General features: G+C 52.6%; 2 protein-coding genes across 3 annotated transcripts in view; one reads left to right on the top strand and one right to left on the bottom strand.

The window, feature by feature from the left end:
- Positions 1–2,561, bottom strand: part of LOC138813937 (chromatin assembly factor 1 subunit A-like) — a 31,926-nt gene extending 29,365 nt beyond the window's left edge. Inside the window, exon 1 of one of the 2 annotated variants that reach the window (XM_070002531.1) lies at positions 2,382–2,561. In XM_070002531.1, coding sequence (XP_069858632.1) covers positions 2,382–2,433 — 52 coding nt within the window. In that variant the 5' untranslated portion in view covers positions 2,434–2,561. Of the gene's footprint in view, positions 1–20; positions 127–2,381 lie in introns of those variants that run through there. The other variant, XM_070002533.1, reaches the window with a different exon arrangement.
- Positions 2,562–5,050: 2,489 nt separating this feature from the next.
- The window catches only part of LOC138813936 (endophilin-A2), a 28,669-nt gene continuing 7,440 nt past the window's right edge, over positions 5,051–26,279 (top strand). The window contains exon 1 of the mRNA XM_070002530.1: positions 5,051–5,246. Within this exon, the coding sequence (XP_069858631.1) occupies positions 5,202–5,246 (45 nt within the window). The 5' untranslated portion in view covers positions 5,051–5,201. The remainder of the gene's footprint in view (positions 5,247–26,279) is intronic.

Here is a 26,279-nt window from a genome sequence, read left to right as displayed (position 1 = left end):
ACCCCTAAATATAACCATACCTTGATTCATTTTCCTTATGGCATTCACTTTGAAATGTTTCTTTTATTGTTGCTTGTGCCCCGGCCCATAAAGCCAGCTCTTTGTCAAGTAGCTCCACACTGTACTTAGAGCTGTAGGCTCAAGTTTTGGAATTCACTAGGAAGCCAATGAGTGATACGGTAAGTAACAAGGACAATAAGTGGAATGAGGAAAGGTGGAGCTTAGAGAAGACATCCAATTACTATTTTCACAAATAATAAGACACCTCAAAACACTCTCCTTCAACTCAATCCCCTCCCATATATTACCACCAAATCTACAAAATCAGAAAAGGATTCATTTTGTTTATTTAAAGAAGTGCATGAAAAGCACATAACATCAGCTGTTCTCTAAGGTTCTTGCTGTCAAGATATAGTAAGGGAGAATATCATCTTGCACCATAATATAAAAATCTCAAGAAAAGCATCTAATAATACTAAGGTTGATGCAGAGCTGACCATAAATAGAATCGAATCTTTGGATAAATATTTTTTAGTTAGAGTAAATTTAGAAGCTCACACCTGCTAGGCGATCTGTTTTAGAAAAATCTAGGTTGGTTATTTTAAGAGGACTGTGCATATATTTTCTAAAAGCTACATGAAAATCAGACTTGAGCTTCCATTTAAAAAAAATAAAATAAAACTCAGCTGTCTGTAGCTGAAATTACCCTCTCCCTCAGCTCCAAGCTTGGAAAGTAAGAAAAGAATCTTGGTTCACATTTCCTTTCTACTCTTTTCATGAAAGAAAGATGTTTAATTTCCAAGTTTTCAGTTATAAAAAAATAAGGATTCTCCCCCCCCCCCCCGGCAAAATCATCATTTACTCTGTAGGCTTTAGCCATTTAAAAACATCTTCAGAGGGATTGGGAGGGAGAAATGTGGGGGAAAAATGAGGGAGGGGGTAACAATGTTTGACAAGAAATGTACTCACTACCTTATGTATGTAACTGTAACCCCTCTGTACATCACCTTGACAATAAAATTTTAAAAAAATAATAAAACTCAACTTCAGAACCAACAAGAACTTATTTGCATGGTTCTAGGTGTTCATACAAGGGAAACAGATAAGACCTGAGACCCTAAGTGGAGCTCCAGATCTGATATAAATAAGGAACTCCTTGAAGTAAAAAGTATATATGTGTATATACATGTATATACACACACACATATATACATATGTGTGTATGTGTATGTAGCTACGTGCATATGACACTGGTAGGAATAGAATTATCAAGTGTTCTTCATTCTGAGATCACACCCTTCCCAACAGGAACACTAAAACCTCTTTTTTATGACTGGATGGTCAGAGTGAGTGGTGATTGCCTTTTCTAATTTTTAATTCCACATCTTGTATCCCAGCTCCATGAAAGCACGTCTTCCCGATTTATTTCTATTAATTATATATCTGTAAAACTCAAGTATTGGTTCTCAAAGGGGGAGGGCCAGGTATCCCCCAGCCACCTCCAGGGACACTTGGCCACATCTGGGGGACATTTTGGTCTATTGCAACTGTAGAGGATGGGGTTGCTACTGGCATGGAGACAGGGTGGTGGTCAGGGATGCAACTCAGCACCCGAAAGGGCCAAATCCAACCGCAAATGTCAGTAGTGCTGAGACTGAGGAAGCCTGGATGCTTTGAAGTCACTTCCATCCACTCAACCAGCACACATATGATTAGGTAGGTACCAAAAAATGCGCCAAGCTCGGGGAAGTGGGGGAGGAAGGGGACGGGGAAGGGGCGGACAATGCGGAGTCGAAGATGGGGAACGGTCTGGATTTCTTTGGTCCGCCACCTCACATTCTAGGGGTGTTAGAAAAGACTCCCCTCTCCTGCAAGATGCAGAGAGGAGAAAGACACCATGTGTATCAGACGGGAACAAGAATACGGAGTCCTAGCTCCCTGGCCATTCCCCAGCTCCCCCCAAAACTCTCATTTGGCCTTGTCCTGACCCCTGAGACCAGGAGACCTCGGGCTTCACAGTTTCCGCTCCTGCTGCAAGGTCCAAGATTCTCTGGGGACACAAATAACACTCAGTTTCCCTTCTCGGCCCCACCAATCCGTCAACCACCAGAAAGCTCCGGAAAAAACGAAGGGACGCAAATGTGCAGGAATTAAAAAAAAAAGGAAATACGCATATATATGCATACATTTGGGCGTAAGTGGTCGCGGCTACAACAATGACGCCAGGGAGGGGGCCCTGCGGGTCGCGCGGAGCCTCTGGCTCCGGGCATGGAACGCCCGGCACGGAACAGCAGGCCCGGACACTCGATCAACCCCAACCGCCACCCCGGGTCCGCACAGGCCGCGCCGCCCCTTCCCCTTCAGTCCTGGCCGGAACCGACCTGTGGCCGCTGTCCCGGGGCCCGGCGCCCCGCACTCCGGCTCCTCCAGCATCGTTGCGGCGGGGGTTCGAGCACTCCTCAAGCGGCGGAGGCGCGGGCTCCACTGTGGCGGCCGCTGCTGCTCGCCCTCCCGCCCGCGCCGCTGTGGCCGCGGCCGCCGCGCTCGTATTTGGCGGGAACCGTGGCGACCCTCGCAGCCCGGGCGCCGATTGGGCGAGGCCGCGTCACGTGACAGCGCGTCTCGGGTTCAGAGTACCGCCGGAAGCAACCTCGCGAGAGCTGTGCTTCTCAGTCCTCCGTCGGCTCCTCTATTGATATTTTCGCGGGCGGGGGTGGGATGGGGGCGGGAGCAAAGGCTTTCGTCGGCTAGTCCTTGGTTGAGAGAATAAGCCCTCCGATTGGGGGTAAAAGATGTCTTATCTGAGAGTTCGGAACTGCGATTGGCTGAGCGCGTGGGATTAAAGGGAGGAGGGCCATGCTTTTTGCGTCAGGAGTGACGCAAAACTGGTTTAGGTGAGAACTTTGAAGTTTTGAGTTTCTCCTAATTAGATATTGGCTGAATGTAACTATTGCAATCAGAATAATGCATTCCTTTGGGCAGTATTGAGATTGGACAGTGTAGCTCTTCCTAGGTAGGCACTCTACCACGGGGGTTAACTGGGATTGCAGAAGTGAATTGCCCTGCCTGGACCCACTACACTAGTCTGGATAGAGCTTTAAATACATTCAGAGGGAATGAATGAATCAGACTTACATTTTAAATTCAAGACTTTCAGACATGTGTATTTCTTCTGCAAGAAGCTTTTTGTTGTTTTTTATTTCTACCGATTTTCAGATAAATCGACATTGAGAAAATTCCTCCACCTTCAACGACAAAAAGTATTTGCACACTTCTTTCTTATGACTAGGCAGTTTATGTTTGTCATTCATGAAGACAAAAACCAGTCATCACCAGGATCTGTCAGTTACTGAGGCAGTCACTGAGCCAAGGAAGTTCAAAAAATATTTGTGTGAATGCACAAATATAATTTGATGAAGTTGTGTAGATCACGGGCACTGGTGGCTAATGCCTGTAATCCCAGTGACTCAGCTCGGGAGGCTCAGATCTGAGGATCACGATTGGAAGTCAGCTTTGGTAGGAAAGTCTATGAAACTCTTAGATCCAGTTAACCACCAAAAACCAAAGTGGAGCTGTAGTTCAAGTGGTAGAACACTGGCCTTCAGGAAAAAAATAACAAACTCAAGAACAGCACCCAGGCTCTGAGTTCAAGCCCCAGTACTGGTACACACACAAAAAAAATGGGGGAAAAAACTTCATAATTCAAACTATTAATAATAGATACATTGATATCTTAAAAAGTAGGTTGGGGGGCTGGGAAGGTAGCTCAGCGGTAGAGTGCATGCCTTGCAAGCATGAGGCCCTGGGTTCGATTCCTCAGTACCACATAAACAGAAAAAGCCAGAAGTGGTGCTGTGGCTCCAGTGGTAGAGCGCTAGCCTTGAGCTGAAGAGCTGAGGGACAACGCCCAGACCCAGAGTTCAGGCCCCATGACCGGCAAAAAAAAAAAAAAAGTGAGGTTGGGGCGTTTGTATTATGAACCAAACCTTTGACCAACTACTCCACTACTTTCTAGTGAATCATTAGGAAACATCCAGCAGTTTTCTACTTCAGAAAATCATCCCAAACTGTCTGCAGTTTCATCACTCATGTTTCATTTCAAGCATTTCCGTTGTAGCCATTTTCTTGTTCCTATTTTTTATTCATTTACTCTTCAGTTAATTATTTATTCCCCATTCATTCTGAACACTTAAAAAATCCAGAACAATTGATTTAAAGTTCACTATTAGTTAAAATGTATCGACCTTGGGAGATTCTTGAACAAGGTAGCATTCTAAGAGGAGTCCTTGTTGGGCTCAAAAGATGGAGACAAGATTGGGGAAGAACGTTCAAAAGAGCAAGTAAGATTACACATCTCATAAGAAACCAGATCAGAGAAAAGCATCAGTGGACTTGCCCGGGCAGCGTTTGTGGCAAGTGTTAGGAAGATGGGAGTGTACCATTTAATTTGAGTTTCCTGATGACAAACTGGAGGGAAACTTGAAGGTGAGAACTCTAAAATAATAATATAATCATGGTTAACTGGAGTAAGAGTCTCATGGACTTTCCTGCCCAGACGGTTTTGAACCGTGATCTTCATATCTCAGCTCCCAGAGTAGAGTTTACTGCCGAAAGCCACTTGAGCCTGTCTGCCTAGAAGAATTTTAAACCTGAGCTTCCCCTCCTCTTTCCTAGATCCCTTTTCGAAATGGATTATAGATAAGCAACTTCCTTGAGACTTAGCTTCACCTCCTGCTCTCCAAGGGGCGCTGCAGCCACCATGGCCTCTCTAGGATACGACAAAAAAAAATCACACTCGTTGGTTGGAGCGGGTCTACCCTGATCCCACCATCCTCTGCGGACGGAATGCGCGTGCGCTCGGCCGCCGACAGAGGGCGCGCGTGCGCAGACGCGTGTGCCTGTGGCGCGCCCTCCGACACGCGCACGCGCACGCGCGCGCTGGCGGGCGGGCGGGTGCCGGCACCGGAAGTGTGTGGTTGCCATGTAATATCCTGGCCGCGCGAGCGCGCGAGTGGCTGAGGCGGCGCCGGGGCGGGTGTGGAAGTGGCGAGCGCCGAGTGGCGGAGGCGGTGCCGACTCGGGGGGTAGGTGGGGTGGGGGGAAGCAGTTGAGGCGCGAGAGAGGGTCAGCAGCGCCCAGCTTCCTGTAAGTTTGCACGGGACGGGCGGTTCGCTGGGTCCAGGCCTGCGGAGGGCAGCAGCATGTCGGTGGCGGGGCTGAAGAAACAGTTCTACAAGGCGAGCCAGGTGAGCGCAGGCCGGGTTTGTTTGGGGGTGTGCCGGCCGACGTTGGGGGTCCCCGCTTCCTGGAGTGCGTGTGTAGCGGGAGAGGGGGGCACCGCAGTACGGGAGGGGACTCTCGGGACCAAAGTGGCCGCGTTGGCGCGTGTCCCCGCGGGTGGGGGGGGTGGAGGGCCGCGGACGGACGGGGGTGGGGGTGGGTGCGGCGGGCCCTGGGGGAGCTCCAGCCTCCTCGGGAAGGGTCGGCTGAGCCCCTCGGAAGAGCAGAGATGCCCGACAGGCTGACCCGGAACGTGCCACCCATCAAAAAAAAACAAAAAAAAAAGCCCTCCCCTTAAAAATGTGTGTGTGTGTGTGTGTGTGTGTGTGTGTGTGTGTGTGTGTGTGTGTGTGTGTGTGTGTGTGTGTGTGTGTGTGTGTGTGTGTGTGTGTGTGTACTGCTCCTGGGGCTTGAACTCATGTCCTGGGCTCTCTATTCCTGAGCTTCCCCCTCACCCCCCGCGCGCCCCCAAGACTGGCGCTGTACCATGGAGCCACAGCTCTACTTCTGGCCTTTGGGTGGTTCATTGGAGATAAGGGTCTCACAGATTGTTCTTGTCCAGGCTGGCTTTGAGTCACAACCCTCGAGTCTCAGCCTCCTGAATAACTGCCAGGATTACAGGCCTGAGCCTCGTGGCTCAGGGGCGCCAGGCACCTTCTCCCCCAAATTCTAGATGCAGAAGCAATGAAGTCCCCAGGCTTTTGCTCCAAGCTAGACAGCCTTGGGCAAGGAAGTTTTCTATTTGGAGTGATTCTTTGCAGAAGTCTCTCATTTTGGACACAGGACCAAGTTGAAAGGGTAGTCAGAAGCCACTTCCCCGTCAACCACAACCTTCAGGCTTTTGGGATTGTTGCCAGTTCCTTAAAAAGCCCTTTCATTCTTATTTCGTTTTCAAAAAACCATGCACATAACGTGAGTGTATTTTGGATGATCCTAGATGTTTTATAAAATGCATCTTGGAGATCCTACTGGAGGTGGAATTCTCCAGCTGGGGCTTTGTTGATGCTGGGAAATGGTTTGTTCTCTGGAGTGGGCGTCCTGAGCCCTACAGGATGGTGTAGCTGTGTCCCTGGCCTCCACCCACTCCATGGCAGCAGTGCCCTTCAGTCTTACCACTCAAAATGTCCTTAGACATCATTGTAATGTCACTCCTAAAGGCAGAATTTGCCTCCCTTCTCTGATTCCCCCCCACCCCCATCCCTTTTTATTTTGTTTTGTTTTGAGGCAGGGTCTCATAGTGTTGGCCAGACTGGCCTCGAACTCTTGGGTTTAATTGTAGTCTCCTGACAGGCACATACCAGGCTTCCTTCTAGACCATCTGCACTAAAGCAAACTCCTAGTTTCTTGGGTTGTTTGATTGATTTTTGAGACAGGTGGCCACAAATTCCTAAGCTCAAGGGGTTATACTGCCTCAGTTTCTCAATAGCTAGATTGTCAGGCAGGTGCTAGTTTGCATCTTGTTTTTTTTTTAATCCGTGTGTGTGTGTGTGTGTGTGTGTGTGTGTGTGTGTGTGTGTGTGTACGTGTGTGTACTGGGACTTGAACTCAGGGCCTGGGCTCTGTCCCTGAGCTTTTTCACTGAAGACTGGTGCTCTACAATTTGTGAGCCACTGATCCAATTTTAGCTTTTTGCTGGTTAATTGGAGAGAAGTGTCTTACAGACTTTTCTGCCCTGGCTGGTTTCAAACGTAGATTCTCAGATCTCAGCTTCCTCCAGGGTTACAGGCATGAACCACCAGCTCCTGCTTTATATCTTTGATAGATATTCATATTGTTTCTGAAACCTTCTGCTACACCACAGTGAATAGCCAGTGAACATCTTGGCACCCAGGTGAGAATGATTTTGTAGGAAAAATTCCCAGAAGTTGAATACTAAATTCAAGACTACATGCATTTTACCTGTGACAGGTCTAGAGAACTTTCGTAAAGTCCAGGACCTGCTGCTCTTAAATCTGGGCAAAGCTGCAGTTTACTCTGCAAAATGCTGGATATATATGTGGTTCAGTAGGCTGGCTTACATCTCTAACCCTGTTTTTTTCCTGGTAACTTTTTTTTTTTTTTTTTTTTGGGTCCAGTCGTGGGGCCTGAACTCTGGGCCTGGGCACTGTCCTTCAGCTCTTCAGCTCAAGGCTAGCGCTCTACCACTTGAGTCACAGCGCCACTTCTGGCTTTTTTCTTTTTGCTTATGTGGTGCTGAGAAATCGAACCCAGGGCCTTAGGCATGCAAGGCAAGTGCTCTACCACTGAGACACCTTCCCAGCCCCTTCCTGGTAACTTTTGAGATAGGGTCTCCCTGTTTGCCCAGGCATGTGCCTGAGCCATGATCTGCTACATTAGGCTTCCCTTCATAGCTCCACTCATTGCTTCCAGAAACTAGTTTCTTGAACTTTTCTGCCCTGGCTCTCCTGGAACTGTGATCCTCCTGACATTGGCCACCCAGGTAGTTGGTTTTTTTGTTTTTGTTTTTGTTTTTTTGCACTCAGGGCCTTATACTTACAGAAACTATCACTTGAGCCACACCCCCAGCCCTTTTTGCTTCAGTTGTTTTTTTCAGATAAGGTCTGTATCTCTCATTAGCCATCCTGTACCATTACCCTTCTATTTAAGTATCCTGCGTAGCTGGGACCACAGTTGCATATGCCACTATGTCCAACTTATATGTTGAGATGGAACAACAACCCTTCTGCTGCCTGCTTCCCAAGTAGCTGGGATTGCAAGCATAAGCCACTTGTGCCTGATGACAGTTGTGTTTACAATTTCAAAGCCAAGAAGCCCTGAGTACCTTGATTCATGCTGGACTGTGCATCAGTGCAGATTAAGAGCATTGGATGTGGAGTTTGGGCAGATGGACTCCACAGAGGATGAGCAACCCATTGGGAATTGTTTGGGCCGTGCTGGTGAGCAGGGTCTCCCCACAGTTTGAAGGGGCCCAATGAGAAGGAAGAGAAATGAATGTCCACCGACAGACAGCTGGTGTCTTTTGTCCCTGGAGGAAAAAAAGCAATGACTAATAGTTGTCTAAGAAGAAAGGATTAGGTGTCATCTCTAGATGGCAGGTGATTGCTAAACCGTAGAGGAAGAGAGATTTAATACAGAGGAATTTGAAGGCTGTTCAACACAGCACTGCCCCATTGCTCCAGCAGGATGGAATTAAGTGGGCAAGGCCTTGGCCAGCAGGTAGGAGCCCATGTGCCCGTGGAAGTCCTTAGAAATGTGACTTGCTGGTCCAATGAGGTCTCTCCCACAGGGCAGATGATTGTGGTGATCGTAGAAGAATTCCTGCACCATGAAGTCACCTCAGAGTGATGTCTGAGGACCTTCCCCTCCCCACCCCTAGCTGTGAGAGCCTACTGGTGGTCCACATTGCTTGCACTCTGCCAGAGGCACCTGCTTAGCCTTGTGGGCCAGCCACCAGAGCCTTCTGTCTTTGGGCTTGTGGTTGGAACTATGAAGTGTACATGGGGCAGCTTGGCCTTACTTACTTGTGTAAGGATCCATTTACTGTTTCTGAATTCCGAGGCCTGTCCCGGCAAGGACTGCCAGTGGTCCTGCCAATGGACTCTGTGATGTCCAAGCTGTGGAGAATGACCCAGGCTGAATTCCATTCCCTTCCACAAGACTGTGTGCACTCCCCACCCTCCTACTTGTTCATCTGGCTGAGGATGTCCATGTGGCTTTTCTCCTCAGCCCTCTCCAGCCACTCAGCCAGTAGACTCAACTGCAATAAATGCACTGCCCTCTTTACGCAGGGGCATTTTCCCTCTTCCTGTAGGACGGTGATCTCACCCAGGGCCAGTTCGGCCCTGCAGGGCTTTTTGACAGCACCCAAGGACATGTTTGGTCACAACTCAGCAGGTGCTGCTGGCATCTAGTAAGCAGTAGAAGGAAGCTAGGAACACTGCTGAGTATCACCATGAGTAGAGCAGACCCACACCCCAAGAATGACCTGGCTCCAACTGTCCACAGCGAGGAGCTGGGGGGAGGGTCCCTGCTTTAAGGTCTGATGGAAATGAGGATAATTAAACTAGAAGCCAGAGAATCATGGCGGGCTATTTTTAGGGTAGCTCCCGAATCTTCCAGTGCCCAACCCAAAGGTAGCCTAATATATCTTGGTGGATACTATGTAAAACTCAACATCCAGATCTCTGTGTCTGCTCTGTCAGGTCTTTTGGTTTTAGTGGTGGCAGTGTGAGGGGGGAGTGTGTGTGTTTGTGTGCTCATGCCTGCATGCTTGCCTTCCCTTTTTACTTGGCTTTCTTACACATGGCTGGTATTCTACCACTTGAGCCATGCCTCCAGTCTGGCTTTTAGCTGGTTAATTGGAGATGGAATCTCTTGGATTTTTTTTTTTTGCCAGGGCTGGTCTTGAACCATGATCTTCAGATCTCAACCTCCTGAGTAGTTACCACCCCTGCCTGGTTTTTTTTTGTTGTTGTTGTTGGTTATAGGGCTTGAACTCTGGGCCTGGACGCTGTCCCTCAGCTCTTCAGCTCAGGGCCAGCACTCTATCACTTAAGCCACAATACTACTTCTGGCTTTTTCTGCTTATGTGGTGCTAAGAAATCAAACTCAGGGCCTCATGCATGCGAGGCAAGCGCTCTACCCCTGAGCCACCTTCCCAGTCCTATGGTTCTGGTATTTTTGAAATGGCAGAAGCTTGTGCCCTTTCTTTTCCTGTCATCTCACTTTGACTCCTCATCCACCCTTCATCCGGCAGAGTCTGAGACCTTGTTGGGTTGTCACAGGCTACAGAGAAGGAGCTGATGGCTCAGAGTGGGTAGAGCCAGGGGTCCTGCCTTTCAGTTCACTAGTTAGCTCAAGCATCTTCCTTCCCAGATATCAGCAGTTTTGCCCACTGAGCTTGAGAATTCCCACTCTAAGACAGGCTCTATATTCCAAAGACTTGCCAAAGTGTTGCTTCTAAATTAAGAAACAAGCCAGGTGGAGAGGGGAGCTGGATCCCAGCAGGTGAGGCTGTGAGAGGAGAGCTGCAGCCTCCTGAGATGGCCTGCACCCTCTCCACACAGCCATCACCAGCATAGCCTGTCAGGTGGAACGAGGGCCGGAAGTATGTGAGCTTTTACTTCTCTTCCTGGCCAGGGAAGTCAGCTCAGTACAGAGCCTGGTGGTACAGCCTCCCTGGCTCATGCCCTTGTAATCCACTCTAGATATGTGCCCATCTAGAAGGGGTGGGAGTGAGAGTATTTTGGGGGATCTAAGGAAATTTATACACGAAGAAAACCCCCTAGCAGGATGCAGACTCAGTTTATGTCCCACTGCACACGTGTGTTTGGGGACGTGACTTCCAGCCCCAGCCACTTGCCTGGTTTCCTGATCGCTCTTGTGGCCTGACCACATGCAGATTGGAAAGAGTAACTAAGGCTAGCACTGACAGCTGTCTGGAATGCTGAACTGACCTTTTTCTTTTCTTTTTTTGCCTGAAAGGAGGGAGAAGGTTTGAAAGGGAAAAACTTGGCAGACCTGAGTGAGGGGGAAAATTCACAACCACCACCTCTCTCTTTTTCTTTTTTTTAATGGTTGCTGGGGATGGAACCCAGCGCCTCTTGCATGCTAGGCAAGCTCTCTATCACCGAGCCATGCCTCCCTTCCTCTCCTGCTGTTTCCCTGTCCAGGTTCTGGGTTTGGAAAGAAGGCTCACTCTTCCTATGAGAAGCATAGTAGGAATAGGGGAGGATCAGATGCTGGGGACCCCTGGCCCCATCTCATGGGAAAGGCAGGAGGCAGAGTAAGCAGTACCTGGAGACATGGCTGGCATCTTAGAAGGCCCTCAAGTACCATCTGCTCTGTAAACCAGGACTGTGCCTGGAGCAAGTATTGTTTTTCCTTGATTCTTTCCCTTTGCAGTACTAGGGCTGGAGCCTAGGGCCTTGCACAATGTGGGCAAGGGCTCCAACATAGAGCCCCACCCCTGGCCCCTTTCTCGAATTTCTGCCACGTGTGACTGTTGTACATTATTAGGCCATGTATAAGCACAGAGCCAAAAGTTCGCTTCTGACTCAGACTCCTGTGTTTTCTAAAGACCAGTTGGGGCTCCGTGGGAGCTAATCGCCCTGCTTATCTGGGTGTGTGAGTACCAGGCCCTGCCATGCTTAATTACAGTCCAAGTGCCACCTCATCACCGCCTGCAGGGTGAGGGTCACAGTTCCTCCCTGTTCCACTTGAGAAGCTGGGGGCACTAGTTTTGGTTTGGTTTTGAGACTACCAAACCCAGCAATGTCCCTACCCCTCCAGCTTAGCCACCCTCGAAGCATGGATTGCATCTGGGGCCCAAGCACCCCTAAGTATCTGTGTATGTGTCATACACATTGGTCCGCCCCATTCCTCAGAGGACAACTTTCAGGTCTGGCTTGTCCAACGCAGACCTGCCCTCCCATTGTTCTTTGTGTGTGTGTCCAGTGGCCTTTGTCCCAGGAATGGGGAGCACAGTTGTGTCCTTCCTCCTTTGTGCCTCAGGCCTGTGTTCCTCTTCCATGTTGCCAATATCTGAAACCAGCCACATTGGGGAAACTTCGTGTTTGTTTGTTTTCATTTAGAGCTTGTAGCCAACTTCCCCACCTTGGCCAGGTGGGGGGTGGGAGGAAGGGAAGGCGGTCCTGTGTTTCTCCTTTCCTGGGCTGGAGGGCAGGCAGAAGCCCCAGGGCTCCAAGTCCAGTCTTAGTCACTTTTTCATGTGCCTGATGGAGTATGGGGTGCTCTGCTGGCCCCTTTTCAGAGCTGTCCCTGGAAAGCTGGAGGGAAGAATGCACAAGCTTCCGCAGCAGCAGCTGGTCTCTCTCTCCCTTCCCTCCCCCTTCCCTCCCCCCAGTCCCTGGTCTTCCGCAGGGCTGGGTTCCACAGGCGCGTTCCTGGCACTGCATTTTGGGTGCCTTTCTGCTCCTGTTTTCCATTGGGCAGTCTCCAGCCCCCACAGGCTTCTTCCTTCTTTTCCATTCAGCTCCTAGAAAAACCTGCTGACTAGGCCCCTTGCAGGGGCCACGCAAACTTCCCAACCCGCCGGGCAGGAGGCAGGAAGACAGACGCACTGTTTCCTTCCTGGCCCTGACGCAGCACTGCCGCTGGTCACTTGGGAAAGGACTCCCTGGACAGTGGTTACGGGGTGAACTGGGGGTTCATGCTGTGTGCTAATACCTTGGGTGCGAACATCTACATATAGTGTTAAGTACCCAGGCAGGGAGTGGCAGGGTAGGGGCTTGCCCTTCCCTGTCACCTCTGCCTCCACCCCACTGTCTTCCTGGACCCCCAAATGGTGGATATCCCACTCAAAGTTTCACATTCATGTCCATCATCAGGGACTGTATTTCTATTCAGTGCTGTATCTGTTAAGCCTGGTCCTTGACCCATCCCACTACTCCCTGAAAGGCAGATAGCAATGACCTTGTGAAAGTAGACCCTAGCGGGAAGAAGAGAAGAATGCCCCCTCCCCCTCACCTGGAGGGAAGTCCCAGCACTCCTTCCTCCCTCCCCTCCCCATTGAGAGGATCCTGGGTTCCTAAACCCTGGTCCCACCCTTAAATCCCATCCTGGCCCTACATGTAATGCACCTAAGTCAAACCAGTCTGCTCTGTCTGCTCTGCTCAGGGCCCTTCCCCGTGTCCTGTACTCTGTTCTTCCCGTGCCTCTTACCTCCCTAACCCTGTCTTCTCTGCTTCCCACCTCCCTGCCTGCCTCCTCCTTTGTCCTCAGCATCATCGGAGGACCACTGCTTAAAGTGGGTCCTTCACCCTCTAAGCATTGGTGGCTTACATCCAACGTGCTGGGTCAGAAGAATATCGGCAGGCTGAGTTTGGTGACACACATCTGTAGTCCCAGCACTCAAGAGGCAGAGGCAGGAGATCCAGGCCAGCCTAGGCTACATAATAAGACCTTGTCTTAAAAAGAGAGAGGCGGGGCTGGGAAGGTGGCTCAGTGGTAGAGGGCTTGCCTTGCATGCCTGAGGCCCTGGGTTCGATTCCTCAGCACCACATAAGCAAAAAGAAAAAAGCTGGAAGTGGCGCTGTGGCTCAAGTGGTAGAGCGCTAACCTTGAGCTGAAGAGCCGAGGGACAGTGCCCAGGCCCAGAGTGCAGGCCACATGACCAGAACCAAAAAAAAAAACAAAAACAAAAAGAGAGAGGCATGGGGTGCTGGTGGCTCACACCTGTAATACTAGCTACCAAGGAGGCCAAGATCTGAGGATCATGATTCAAGCCACCCCAGGTAGGAAAGTCCATGAGACTTATCTCCAATAAACCACCAGAAAACCAGAAGTGGTGCTTTGGCTCATGTAGAGCCTGAAGAGCTGAAAGACAGCATCTAAGCCCGGAGTTTGAGCCCCATGACTGACTGGGGGGGGGGGGGGGTATGTGGCTTCGTGGTAGAGTGCTTGCCTAGCATTCATGAAGCCCTGGGTTGGATTCCTCAGTACCACATAGAAAAAGCCAGAAGTGGTGTTGTGGCTTTCAGTTGTAGAATGCTAACCTTGAGCAAAAGAAGCTCAGGGACAGTGTGCAGGCCCTGAGGTCAAGTCCCAGGACTGACAGGGGGAGGAGGGGGCTTATGCCTGTAATCCTCAGGAGGCTAAGATCTCGGGATCATGGTTCAAAGCCAGCCCGAGCAGGAAAGTTCATGGAATCTTCTCTCTAGTTAACCACAAGGAAAACTGGAAGTGAAGCTGTGGCTCAAGTGGTAGAACACTAGCCTTGAGCACAAAAGCTCAGAGACAGTACCCAGGCCCCAAGTCATGCCCAAAACTGGCACCAAAGGAGAGAGGGAGGGGGTGGGGGAGCATGAGTGCACCAGGTGCTGGTAGTGACTCAAGAAGCTGGATCTGAGGATTGAAGTTCAAAATCAGCCCAGGCAGGAAAGTCTTACCATGAGACTTTTATTACCAATTAACCACCAAAAAGACAGAAATTATACTGTGGCTTAAATGGTAGAGAACATTGGACAAAAAGAGTTAAGGGACAGAACCCAAGGCCCTGAGTTCAAGCCATGGGATGGGGGGCATAAAGAGGGGGGGTAGAGAGGGGAGGGACAGAGACACTGACAAGAAGTTCTGCTTTCTGGGACCTTCCTCAGAGTGAGAGGGGCTGCCCCTCAGTGTGGTCTGTGGATGGCTGGCATCAGGTCTGCCTGAGTTGGGCTCCAGGGAGTCCAGGGAATTGGGTAGCCAACGAGACCTTTGAGAACTTGGTTGCAACAGGTCTAACTGGTCTACAAAGGAGATCAGAAAAGTCAAAGACCAGACGGCCTTTTAGCTTAGGATGTGCCTTGAGCCCTTGGGGGGCTATGACCAGGAGTGCACTGACAGGGCCGGAGGGTCCAAGTTTAACACAGGGCCATAGCAGGCCCAGGATACACAGTAAGTGTATTTCCTTCTCCTCGAAGGGGCTCAAACACACCAGGTTTGCACGTACAGGCTGGCCTACTTGTTCCAAACCGGACTACTCCCTGTTCCCCAGAACCTGCTCCCCAGGTCCAGTTGGCCTGGCTTCTACTTCCCTCTCTTGAGCCTCACCCGAGCCTGGCATCCACACCAGGGTCCTGTCAGACTCCTTCTGTGGACGCCTCCTGCCTGTTGTCCTGGTTCTCTTTGGGGATCTCGGGTCCTGTCTGTGGGCCTCCTGCTTCCCACCACATCTTTATACCCACCTTCCAGCCTGTGTCCACATGCCTCCACTCCCCTGGCTCCCACCTCACAGGTGTCTGTCCAGCCTGCAGGTAGCAGTCCACCCAGTGCCATCACTCACTGCCAGCACTTTGGGTACATGCTGCATGCTCTGTGACTCCATACGTCTCATGGGTGAGCTCTTTTCCTTTGTGATAAGCTCACCTACTAAAACAGTTTAGAAAAGTCTGGCTGCATTATGGCCATTGGGTGAAAACCCTGCCCAGTAGCCATGAGTCTCTGGATTCCCAGCCCCACAAAACAAAGAGGGAGAGCCTTGTCTTCTTCCCTGTCAGTCACAGCCAGTGGGGCAGTAAGAGCAGTGGACCTAAACAGAGGATAAACAGAGGTTGAGTCCTCAGATGTATCCTGTACTAGAGCTCATTGTCTTGTTAGGAATCCGGCCTCCCGACCCCCCATTTCTCCTGGCTGAAAGCATCTTCAAAATCATTGTGGTAAGGGTAACTTACATTCTGCAGTATATGCAGTGCGTTTTGTGTGTCTTTTCCCATGTCAACTCCAACCCTATATCAGGGGGTCCTGCAGACTGCTTCCCCTCAGCTGACAGCTGTAGGTCAGGTAACTTGGTGACAGCCAGATCCCTGTGAGACCTTGAGTCAGGCCTGGCTGGCTGGGTGTTGCCATACTGATATTCCTATATATTATTCCATGGCTTTGGCTAGTAAGCCACAGTCCAGCCCTGTTTTCTCCTTGTTGGTTTGGTTGTTTTGTGTGTGTGTGTGTGTGTGTGTGTGTGTGTGTGTGTGTGTGTGTGTGTGTGTGTGTGTGTGTGTGTGTGTGTGTGTGTGTGTGTGTGTGTGTGTGTGTGTGTGTGTGTGTGTGTGTGTGTGTGTGTGTGTGTGTGTGTGTGTGTTGTCTTCTATGGTACGGGGGATCAAACCCAAGATATAATAGTTGTGAGTCCCAGCCTTTTCCTTATTAATGTAATTAATTGTACAAAGGGGGTTCACTGTGATATCAAAGCATATAAAGTGCTTTGATCAAATTCACTATTGCTCTTTCTTGACCTCTCACCCTTCTAAAGAGGTTTACTGGGTTATGTTACATTTACTTACCTATAGCTGTAGTTTACTTCTGTAATATTCACACACGTTCCTCTTATCCTCTCCTTTCTCCCTCCCCACCTATCCATCCACCCCCCACTCCAGTACTGTTTTACAGTCATGCCATATTTTTTTTTTTAGGTCTACATGCCACATATGAGTGGAAACATGGTTGCTCGTCTTTCTAACCTTGGTTTATCTTACTTGTTTTTATTAGCCATGGGGCTTGAACTCAGGGCCTGGGCGCTGTCCCTGAGCTTTTTCACTCAAGGCTAGCACTCTACTACTTTGAACCACTGCTCCACATCTGGTTTTTGGGTGGTGTTGCCTGGGCCGATTTTGATACGTGATCCTCAGATCTCAGCCTCCTGAGTAGCTAAGATGACAGGCGTGAGCCAGCGGCATCCAGCTAAGTTGACTTACTTTGATGATCCTCTTTGGGCTGGTGGAGTTGGCCCAAGCAAGCACAAGGCCCTGAATTCAAACTCTAATATGTCAAAAAGAAAACCTCCCCAAACCCTCCAGTTCCAGTTGTAATTTCATTCTTCTTTTTGGCTAATACATTTTCTTTACCTGGTTGTTGGTTGTTGGTGCACTGTGGTGAATAGTGCCACTGTAACATGGTGTGCAGTGTCTTCTTGCATGTTGCTGACGTTTCTCTGCTGTGCACTCAAGAGCTGCAGAACAGGACCATGTGGTGGTGGCTCTGCTTAGTTTCTTGGGGAACTTCCATATTGATTTCATTAGTGGCTTCGCTGATTTACATTCCCAAGATTGATTCTTACCCATATTTTCCCACCTGCATTCATTTTTCTGTGTGTATAGATTCCTTAATAGTCCTGCTTCCTTTAAGCAGGGCAATTCTGTCATTTTGGGGGGCTTAACTTGTTCCCTGGAGGACCCTACAAGGACCCTGCATATCAGTTTCCCACTCATGTCCCCCCTGCCCCTCTCCTCACCCTGCACATAGCAGTTAACACCCAGGCTTCTACTTACAAGTGCTTTCTGTTTGGGGACACCCTGGGTACAATCTCTCCATCCTGACCCACTCTGGCCTGGTTCCCATCTTTCCTTTTCCCTGGGGGTGAAACTCTTCCTTGCTGTCATTTTAAGAAGATTTGGAGACATCATAACAAAACACTTTGAGTTAGTCTAGTGCTTCTTGCTTTCCCCCTTCCTGCCACTCCATCAGCCCTGAGTCTCACCCCCAAGAAGAAACAGGAGTCGCTGTGGGCCCCCCTGGGTGGGGCTGATATGATGGTCTGATGTCATTTTTGCCTGGTGTTAGGGCTGTTTTCCCCAGGCCCTCTGGGAAGCTCTATCCTGGCACACTCTGGGCTGTGAGCTTTGGAGCTCACCTGCTAGAACGTTGTAGGTTCCCAGGAGAAGCTGTGGAGCTGGAGGGTGCTGGGAGGAATTGGGAGCCCCAGGTGTGGGGAGTACCCTCCACTGAGCCAGTTACACTCAGCCCACATACCACAAGGGCATGTCCCTTCCTTGCTAAGTGTGTGTCATGAGGTGTTTCCCACCTCAAGAGGCACCAAAGGGATGACAGCCATAGTCCGTGCCCACCACCCAGTATAAATGAACCACAAGCATCATGCCGCCCTGTGAGCAGGAAGGAGGCAGTACTATGTCTGGTCTGCACCTCACTGAAATGGGCTGTATGGTTGGCTGGTTCTTTGGAATTGCTTCTCTGGCTGGGTGCTGTTGGTGGGCTGCAGGGGCTGAGTTGGTGGCACTCTGACCCGGTGCACTTAGCTGCTCTGTGGCTTTCTCTCAGGCCCTTGCACAACCACTGTGCATCCTTCCTCCTGCAGCCACATATGGGGTGATATGGGGGAGATGCTCAGAAGAGCTTTCCCTCGTTCCCCAGTGGGCGGGAGGAGGAGCCTGGGGCCTGTGTCAGGTTAAGAGCCTGCCTGCCTTTATGTAACCATGCAGGCCTTTAGGAGTCCTAGCCTGGAAACAATACAGCTCATCTGACTTGTGTGACCTAAAACTTTGGCCCCAGAGCTGCGGGGTGTCAGGTGTATGGGTACTTGTAAGGTGTGATATTTCAGCTGCCCTGTGCTGTTTGTGCCTGGGCTCCTGGCCAGCAAGGTAGGGGGGCGTTCGAAGCCAGGGTCTGCACCGTGTGGCCTCACATCTGGGGGAACTGAGGGCAACCATGCCATTCCCTGCTCTGAGACCTCAGTTTGGCCTGTGAAATCCCGCAAGAACCTCTATTTTCAGTTTGTTCACTCAGAGGCTGAGTCCCCTAAAATCCTCTCCTCCTAGGTCTCCTGGGCTCCCCAGGACTTAGCATTTGCAAATACTTTTTTTTGTTGTTGGTCGTGGAGCTTGAACTCAGGGCCTGGGCGCCGTCCTTGAGCTTTTTTGCTCAAGATTAGTGCTCTGCCACTTTGAGCCACAGGTCCACCTACGAGAAGGTAAGTCTCACAAACTATGAGGCTGCCCAAACTGGCTTTGAACCACAACCCTTAGGTCTCAGCTTCCTGAGTAGCTAGGATTGCAGGCATGAACCACCAGCGCCCAGCTTGCAAATACTTTCTGAGATTTACTTGTAGTGCCAGCAGCATGAGCTCACAGCAGCGAGGGCCTGGGTGAAAGGGCAGCTGGCCGCTTGCCCCAGCTCTGAGCTAGCTATACGGTGGCACCTTTCTTTTTCAGGGCTAGGGTTAGACTTGACCTTGCCAGGCCAAGGGCCTACCTGCACCCCAGGGCATCTTTTCCGCAGTCTATTTAGTGCCACACTTCTCATACTCTTGTGTGTTTGGTTGGTGATTTTGCTGTTTGGGACTCACGCACCATCTAGTGTTCCTAAGGCACCAAGGCTGTGACTAGCATCACAGAGAAAAAGTATCAGAGAACCTTTGCTCTGTGAGGAAATAAAAGGGGTTCTTCCCTATGCACAGAGCAAGGCCACGTACTGACCCCTGATGAAAGCATTGTGTCCAGAGCCTCACGGAGCCCTGGCCCTGTGCTTCCCCGAGGGTGAGGGCCAGCTGTGCGTCAGCTTTGCGCTTCTGTCACAGAAGACCTGAGGCCATTAGGCCATGGTGGGTGACAGAGCTACAGGTGGCAGACCTGTGGGGTGGCTGCTCACCACGGCAGCAGTGTGTGGCAGAGCAAACAAAAAGGAGAAGGGCTGGGGCCCCCCATCCCCTTGCAGGTCCACCCTAAAGGCCTCCCCAGGGCCATCCCTTTATGTTTCACCACCCCCTGACAGTGCCACCCCTCAGTGCCCAGGCCTCGCGGGGACACTCCACACAGCCCAGCAGTGGTGTGTGTGCCAAAGTGAGCAAGGTTAGGACCCAGCGCTGACCACCAACGTAGGTGACATTGCCAAGAGTGGTGCTTCCTCTGACTTCCCTCAGCTCTTCAGCTCCACAGAAGTTGGCCCCAGGGGCCCTGGAGTCCCACCGTAGGGACCAGCAGACCCAGCACTCCCTCAGCCATTGCCGTTTAACTAGAATGTTCAGGTAACCCTGTGGCTCTGAAGCCCTACAACAGGGTCCTGGCCATTGTGTTAAAAGCCCAAACTGTGGAAAGGGTGGTGGGCACCTCCAAGCTCCACAATGCTCTCCTACCCTTGAGCCTACAGGCCCCAGCCACACTCCGGTTAAATCGTACAGCCATGCTTCCAGGGCAGCCCCATGTTTCCTTTTTCCTGCCTTTCTGTCCCCAGCCCTGCCCTCCTCCTGCAAGCACGCAGGGCCTCCCTCCTGCACTCACTCTTCCTGGCATTCATGTGTACACTCAAGTTCCACATACTCACCTTTCTTCCTCTCCTTCACCTGGCATGGAAAAATAACAAATAGCTGTTGCGTGAACAGGAAGGAAGGTTGGACCTGACCAGCTCCTGACTGTCAGCCCAGGGCAGGAGCTGTTCCAGATGTGCGTGGTGATGGCTCAGACTGATGACAAACAGCCCTGGGGGGAGGCGCCCTCCTGTGTGGGAAGGACACCGGGATGACACACAGGACGCAGCGTTGGAGGACAGCTGGAAATGGATGTAGGAAGGAATGAGGAGGAGGGAGCTGTCGCCAGGATGGCACGCACCCTGTCCTGGCATCTCTCCAGGCTCCTGGGGAGGCCCGAGCTGCCCTCTGCTTATGCCCGGGATGGGGGGGGGGGCTTTTCTGCCAGCCTCCACTGGTCTTGGTGCACATTCCTTGTTGCCACTTCACAGGTGCTCCCCCAGCCAGCACCACATGTGTCTGGGGCATGAGCCTTGCTGTGTTGCACTGGTTCTGGGAGTTCTGGCAGCTTCACTCCCTGACCTGGGGCTGGTGGGGTCGTATACCCCTGTAATGCCTGTACTTGGGAGGCAGAGGAGGCAGGAGGATCAAGAGTTCCAAGCCAGCCTGAAACAGAAGGGTCAAGCAGTGCTGGCTCATGCCTATAACTAAGCTACTTAGGAAGCCAGCCTGGGGAAGCAAAGTGGAGGAGACTGCCTCCAGTTAACCAACAAAAAGCTTAAATGGTGGAGCATCCGCAATCAGCAAGCAAGACAGTCAAGTGTACAAGACCTTGAGGCCAAAGCCCTGTGTGAGCAAAAAAGGAAAGAAGGGTCGCCATGAAGCCTCTTCACAGCAGCCATGTGACAGGGCTAAAGCCCCTCCTCACTCTACCCTCAGGACAGACTCCCCCAGCTGACACTCAGCTTAGCGGAGAGCGGCCAGAGTTGGTAGGGTTGTATAGTGTTTGTGTGTGTGTGTGTGTGTGTGTGTGTGTGTGTGTGTGTGTGTGTGTGTGTGTTGATGTGATGCTGGGGCTGGAACCCAGGGTCTCCTCATGCATACCAGGCAAGTGATCTACTGCCCCCAAGTTTGCACTCTGCTTAGACTGACTGGCAGTGCCAAGCATAGCCTGTGGTAGAGCTACCAGGCCAGCCACCTGCCTGCCACCTGCCCTTGCCTCATGGCTACACTGCTGTTTTGACCTGTTGCTGATAGCCCGCCCAAGGGCAAAGCTGTTCACTTACTGTCTCAACAAATATGATTCCAACCAATATGCTTTGCCCGAGCCCTTACTGGGTGTGGAGCTATGTCCACCAGCCCTGCCAGGCGCCCACCCTGCTGGCTGGAAGCACCCGTTCGGGTGGGCTCCATGTGGGTGTTACTCAAATGCACATTGGCCGTGGTAAGGAAGTCCTGGGGTGCCTTTCTCTCTGTGGCCTTTAAGGCTCTCTTAGAAGGGAATAGCCCCTGCCCACCCGGAGCCTCCTGGGTTGGTGTGCGCAGGCATCCCTCCTAGGGCACAAGGGGCAGCTTTGTGGAAAGGAAGGCCACCCCCAGGGTGAGTGGAAGGGCAGAGCAGCCCACAGCTAGCTCCCTCCTCTGCCCAGGGCGTCTCCTTTCTGAGTTTCCCCCAGCCAGGCTTTCAGGCCTGACTCACTAGGTTAAAGGGCAGCATTAGTGGGAGCACCATGACCCTTTGCCTGGGGCCGATGTCCAGGGACTGGGGCTGGATGGCAGACCCCAGTGGGGGCAGGGCGGGGTGGTGCTGATTGCAGGGTACTTCCCTCCCCTCACCCTCCTCTTACCCCACACTGTCCTGGGGCTGTGACAGCCCACTGTGATGGATAGATGACCTCAGCTAGAGCCAGCTTCTCGGGCCCACAGGAGGGGCCTTGGAGGAGGAGTCCTGTCCTCTGGGCTGCCCAGAGCTGGGGTACATTGCGTTCCCCTAGATATCCCATCATCACTGGGTGCTAGGTTCTCAGGGAGCGCTTCCTTGCGTTGGAGGCTGTGCTGACTTGAGAATGGAATTACAGCAGTGGGAGATGGGCAGGGGCTGGAACAGCCTCTGTGAGCAGGGCACAAGTCCCCAGCAGGGGGGTCACACTCTCAGAACCGCAGGGCAAAGACTGTGTGTGGGGTGCAGCAGTGGCCAAGTCCCTCCTCCAGCGAGGAGGCAGGGGCTAGTCATTCAGGAGAGATTCAGACCAGGTTTCTCTTTAATTAGGTCTTTAAAAGTAGAAGGAGCTGGGCGCTGGTGGCTCAAGCCTATAACCCTAGCTACTTAGGCGACTCAAATCTGAGGCTCAAGGTTTGAAACAAGCCCAGCAGTGAGTCTCTTATCTCCCACTAACCACCAAAAACCCGGAAGTGGAGCTGTGACTCAAGTGGTTGAGGGCTAGCCTTAAGCAGGGAAGCTCAGGGATAGCGCCCAAGCCTTGAGTTCAAGCCCCAGGACTGACACGTACACAAAGGTAGAAGGGTCTTAGGCTTGGAGAGGTATTATCTGTGTTCGCACTGGCGAGGGGCTCTGGGCCTTGATCTGCCACCTGGCTTTCTAGTCCTGAAGGGAGCACCTGACCCTTGGTGGGACCCCCCCCCCCACCTGTGCCCGTCTGCCTCCTCCCAGGGTTTAATGCAGGTGGTGTGGGTGGCACTTTCCCCAGCTCTGCAGTCCCCTGGGATGGCCAGGCCCCATTTCCAGGCTCTCCTGAAGAGCCTTCTGCATCAGCCCGCCATCGATGAAAGATCTGTTCTGGGACACACCTCATCCTCCCTGCGCATGCGGGGACAGCATTGTACCTTGCAGTCCCCAGCAGGTGCTCACGGCGCTCATGCCTGGCAGGGCCCCCAGGGATTCATGGCTTCATTTGTTTGTGGCTTCAGTTTCTCCTTTTAGAACTTTTCGTCTGACATTGATTTTTTACCAGCATTTGACCCACAGCCTTCCTGCCTTAACCCCAGGTTGAAAAACTTAAGTGCACCCAGCTGATTTCTGTCTGGGCATTGTTGCTCTGGAGAACATTCCAGATGCAGCTTGTTTCTAGGAGAAGCTTCTCTGGCAGCCACTGCACCTCAAGCTCAGCTGGGTCTTGAGGCCAAGAGCTGTGTCTCCTCAGTGTCTCTGTGAGGCCAGGGCCAGCTCTGCTGAGGCGCCTGTGTTCTTCACAGGACCCGGAGCTTTGCCCTCTTTACCTGGCCGGCCGTGTCCTGGGCCGAGCCACCTTCCCAGGTTGGGGGTATCTGGTGAGACCTGCCTCTGCCTGTGCTGTTGCTGGCCTGAGCTGCCACGTGGGCCCCACATGCTGGGGACTGGAGCTCCAGGCCTGCCCTGCCATAGCAGCCCCTCTGGATATTGTCCCTGTGTCCCTGGGGTGCAGGGATGGAGGGCCGGCGCCTGCCTGCAAATCTGCTCCCCTGTGTGGCGAGCATAGGTGTTCCTGGGCTGGGCCCTTTCTGTAGGTGGAAAGGAGTGCGGTCTCTTGCATGGTCTGCCGGACCAGCCCTGGCACCCTCAGAGCCAGTGTCTGGCTGGCCAGGAGTGCCAGAGTTGCTGTGGCTTGGTACTTCTGCCTTCTGGGCAATCCCTGTGGTTTCAGTGGAAACCCCAGGAATGGCTCGCATTGGAGCTGGACCTCAGCCAAGCTCATGTAGATAGGGAGCAGGTTCCCCACAAAAGTCCCCAGGAGCAGTGAACCATGGGCCTGCTGATGCCACACCCCAGCACAGTGTGAGGACAGCCCATGGGCCAGGTCCTGGGCTTTGGGAGGACAGCTGCCCAGGGCCCCTTCTGGGTTGAGTTGCTCAGCCTGCCCTATCCTCCACCAGCACAGGGGACAGGCCAGGCGGGTGGGCAGCCTCACCTCCCTATTTCTGGGACTGCAGAGTCACCTCCAAGGGAGGAGCATTGGCCAGTGCCTGCACCCAGCTTGGTTACGGCAGGGACTGGCCATCAGGAAAGGGCCCTTGCCACACCTGTCCGGCTCACTCCAGTGCTTGCTCCTGTGGGCAGCAAGAAGGGGAGCTGGTCCCTGCCAGCTATCAGCTCTTAACTGCCAGGTAACACCCCGTGGGCCAGGTGCTTTGGGGCCCTGAGGGGTGCCTACACTGTGCAGGTGATGGCAGAAACCAGAGCCACGGGCGCCCTGCCACCCAGTGCACAGTATGGGCACAGGAGAGAGCTGGGTGTGAGGCAGGGGTGCAAGGCTGGTGAGACCAAGAAGCAGTGCTGAGGGCCGTCTGAGGTCAGGGGGCAAGGGTGAAGCTGTTGAGACACTGGGCCCCGGGGGGGATTGTTCCATGTCGCTGCTGGTGGGGCGAGGCCCGGGCAGCAGGAAGACAGCCTGACAGGCTCCTTGATCCCAAGCAGCCAGGAGAGGAGCTTCAGGCCATCTGGCACCCACCAGGAAGCCGCAGCATGGCAGATGATGTCCTCAGGCTGGAGATCAGCCCCAGCGGTGCCAGGCTTCCACAGCTGGTGTGTGCTTTCAGTCTAGGGGGTGTGAGGGACCTAGGCTCTCAGGACCCACGCCAGTAGGCCGCCAGCCCAGGCCCAGGGGACTGCTGCCTCTCCCACCAAGAGAACACCCTGGGCCTGCAGTGTCCTGTCCTACTCTCACCACCAGTGTTTGGGTCCACAGACACCTTCAGAAGCCATGGAGGGCTCGCCCGGGACCTAACCAAGTAGCACTAGCAGCGCCTGGTCAGGAGTCCCCACAGGAAGGAGCTCCATTCCCCCACAATGGAACTCCAGTGGGCTCCAGCACATCAGGGACATGTGGGCTCCTGCCCTGGGGTTCCATCTTGGCAGGGCATTACCTCCCCTATTTCAAAAGAGGAGCATCTCCAGGCATCAGCACCCCAAATACTTAAAAGAGCTGGTGATGCGCAGTTGTTCTGATCACCCTGCTTCCAGCCTGACCCACCACCACCGTGGTATTCCAGGGCCTTGTACACACACACAGACACAGACACACACACAGACACACACACAGACACACACACACAGACACACACCACACACACACACACACACACACACACACACACACACACACACACACACACACACACACACACACACACACACACACACACACACACACACACACACACACACACACACACACACACACACACACACACACACACACACACACACACACACACACACACACACCCTGGTGCTGCTCCATTTAGGAGACATTCCAGGCTACAGCAACCAGAATCTCTGCAGTTCCGTCACGTGGAAGCTCAAGGCCACCCAGTGCCAGCGCTGCCCCTGAGGCAGGCATGTCCTGGTGGAGCCCCACGTGAGGGCCTGGCTCTGCACATCCTCTGGGTGGCACTGGGGGCACTGGCAGGCTCCTCAGCAGAGCTCAGCTCCCTTCTGAGAGCCCAGCACGCCGCCAGTGGACACCTGTGATATCCTGCCCGGTGTCCTTGAGTCAGGAGCTGGGGCACAAGCAGGGCTGACCGCTGCTGGGGCTTGGTGTTCAGCGGGCAATGATTGTCATAGGAAGTAGGGAGGCAGCACTCAGGAGTCGAGGAATGGATCCACGCTCCCTTCCTCCCTTCCCACCCCCTCATCCCCGCCAGGGATGGTCTGGGGGCCTCCCTCGGCTCAGCTCCATTATGCCCATGCTTAGCCATCTAATGCCTGCTCCCTTGCGATGGTGCTACTGCATGCCCCAGCTCCCCTGTGCGCATAGCTCTCGTCCTCACGCCTGGGGGCTGTTCACCTGCAGTCTAGAGCTCTAGGGCCTTTGGGGGCGCTTGTGGTGGTTTTGTTTTAGCCACACCTCCAAGCCTTTTAGGTTTTTAGTTATTTTTCATGGAAGGGCTTGAGTTTATGCCTGGACCATGATCCTCCTAGTCATGCCTCCCACAGAACTGGGATCACAGGTGTGCAGCGCCACCTCTGGCTTGTTGGTTGAGATATGGGGTCTTTTTGCCTGGCTTAGACTTGAACTGTGATCCTCTCAATCCCCACCTCCCAAGAGCTGGGGCTAGAGGCGTCAGCCGCTGTTCGGAGCTCCCTTTGAGTTCTCCCATCTTTCTGTAAATGGGGCACGGTGAAGTAGGTATGACGGGTAGCACAGTCAATGCCTGGGCCCTGCATGGCCCCCCTGAGGTGGTGCTCTTGTCTTCCCTGTGCATCCAGGGCCATGGTCCCTGCCACCTCTTCCGTGTCACTCTTCTGCCTTGTGTTCTTTCCTCCATCTGCCCAGGGGAAACCTCAAGGCCAAGACAGAGGCTCACGGTATCCATGGACACAGTCAGTCATGAAGATGGGCTAGTACCAGCCCATGGTTGTGGTGGACATGAGGCAGGCCATCTGTGGACAGCAGTCAGGCTGGAGGATGGAGGGAGGACCCCTCACCCACCGTGGTGCTGTCCTTATCTTTGCCCTATGTGGTTCCACAGGAGCCCTGGGAAGCCCTGGCCTCCTCACAAACCCCAGCCTCCTGGCCACTGTGTGCCTCTCCCTTAACTCCTCGTCGTCGATGCTGACTTGCCCCTG

Source organism: Dipodomys merriami, unplaced genomic scaffold (assembly GCF_024711535.1).
Source record: "Dipodomys merriami isolate MVZ:Mamm:240054 unplaced genomic scaffold, mDipMer1.0.p SCAF_6, whole genome shotgun sequence".
Taxonomy (NCBI): Eukaryota; Metazoa; Chordata; class Mammalia; order Rodentia; family Heteromyidae; genus Dipodomys; species Dipodomys merriami.
This window is presented reverse-complemented; position numbering and strand designations above follow the sequence as displayed.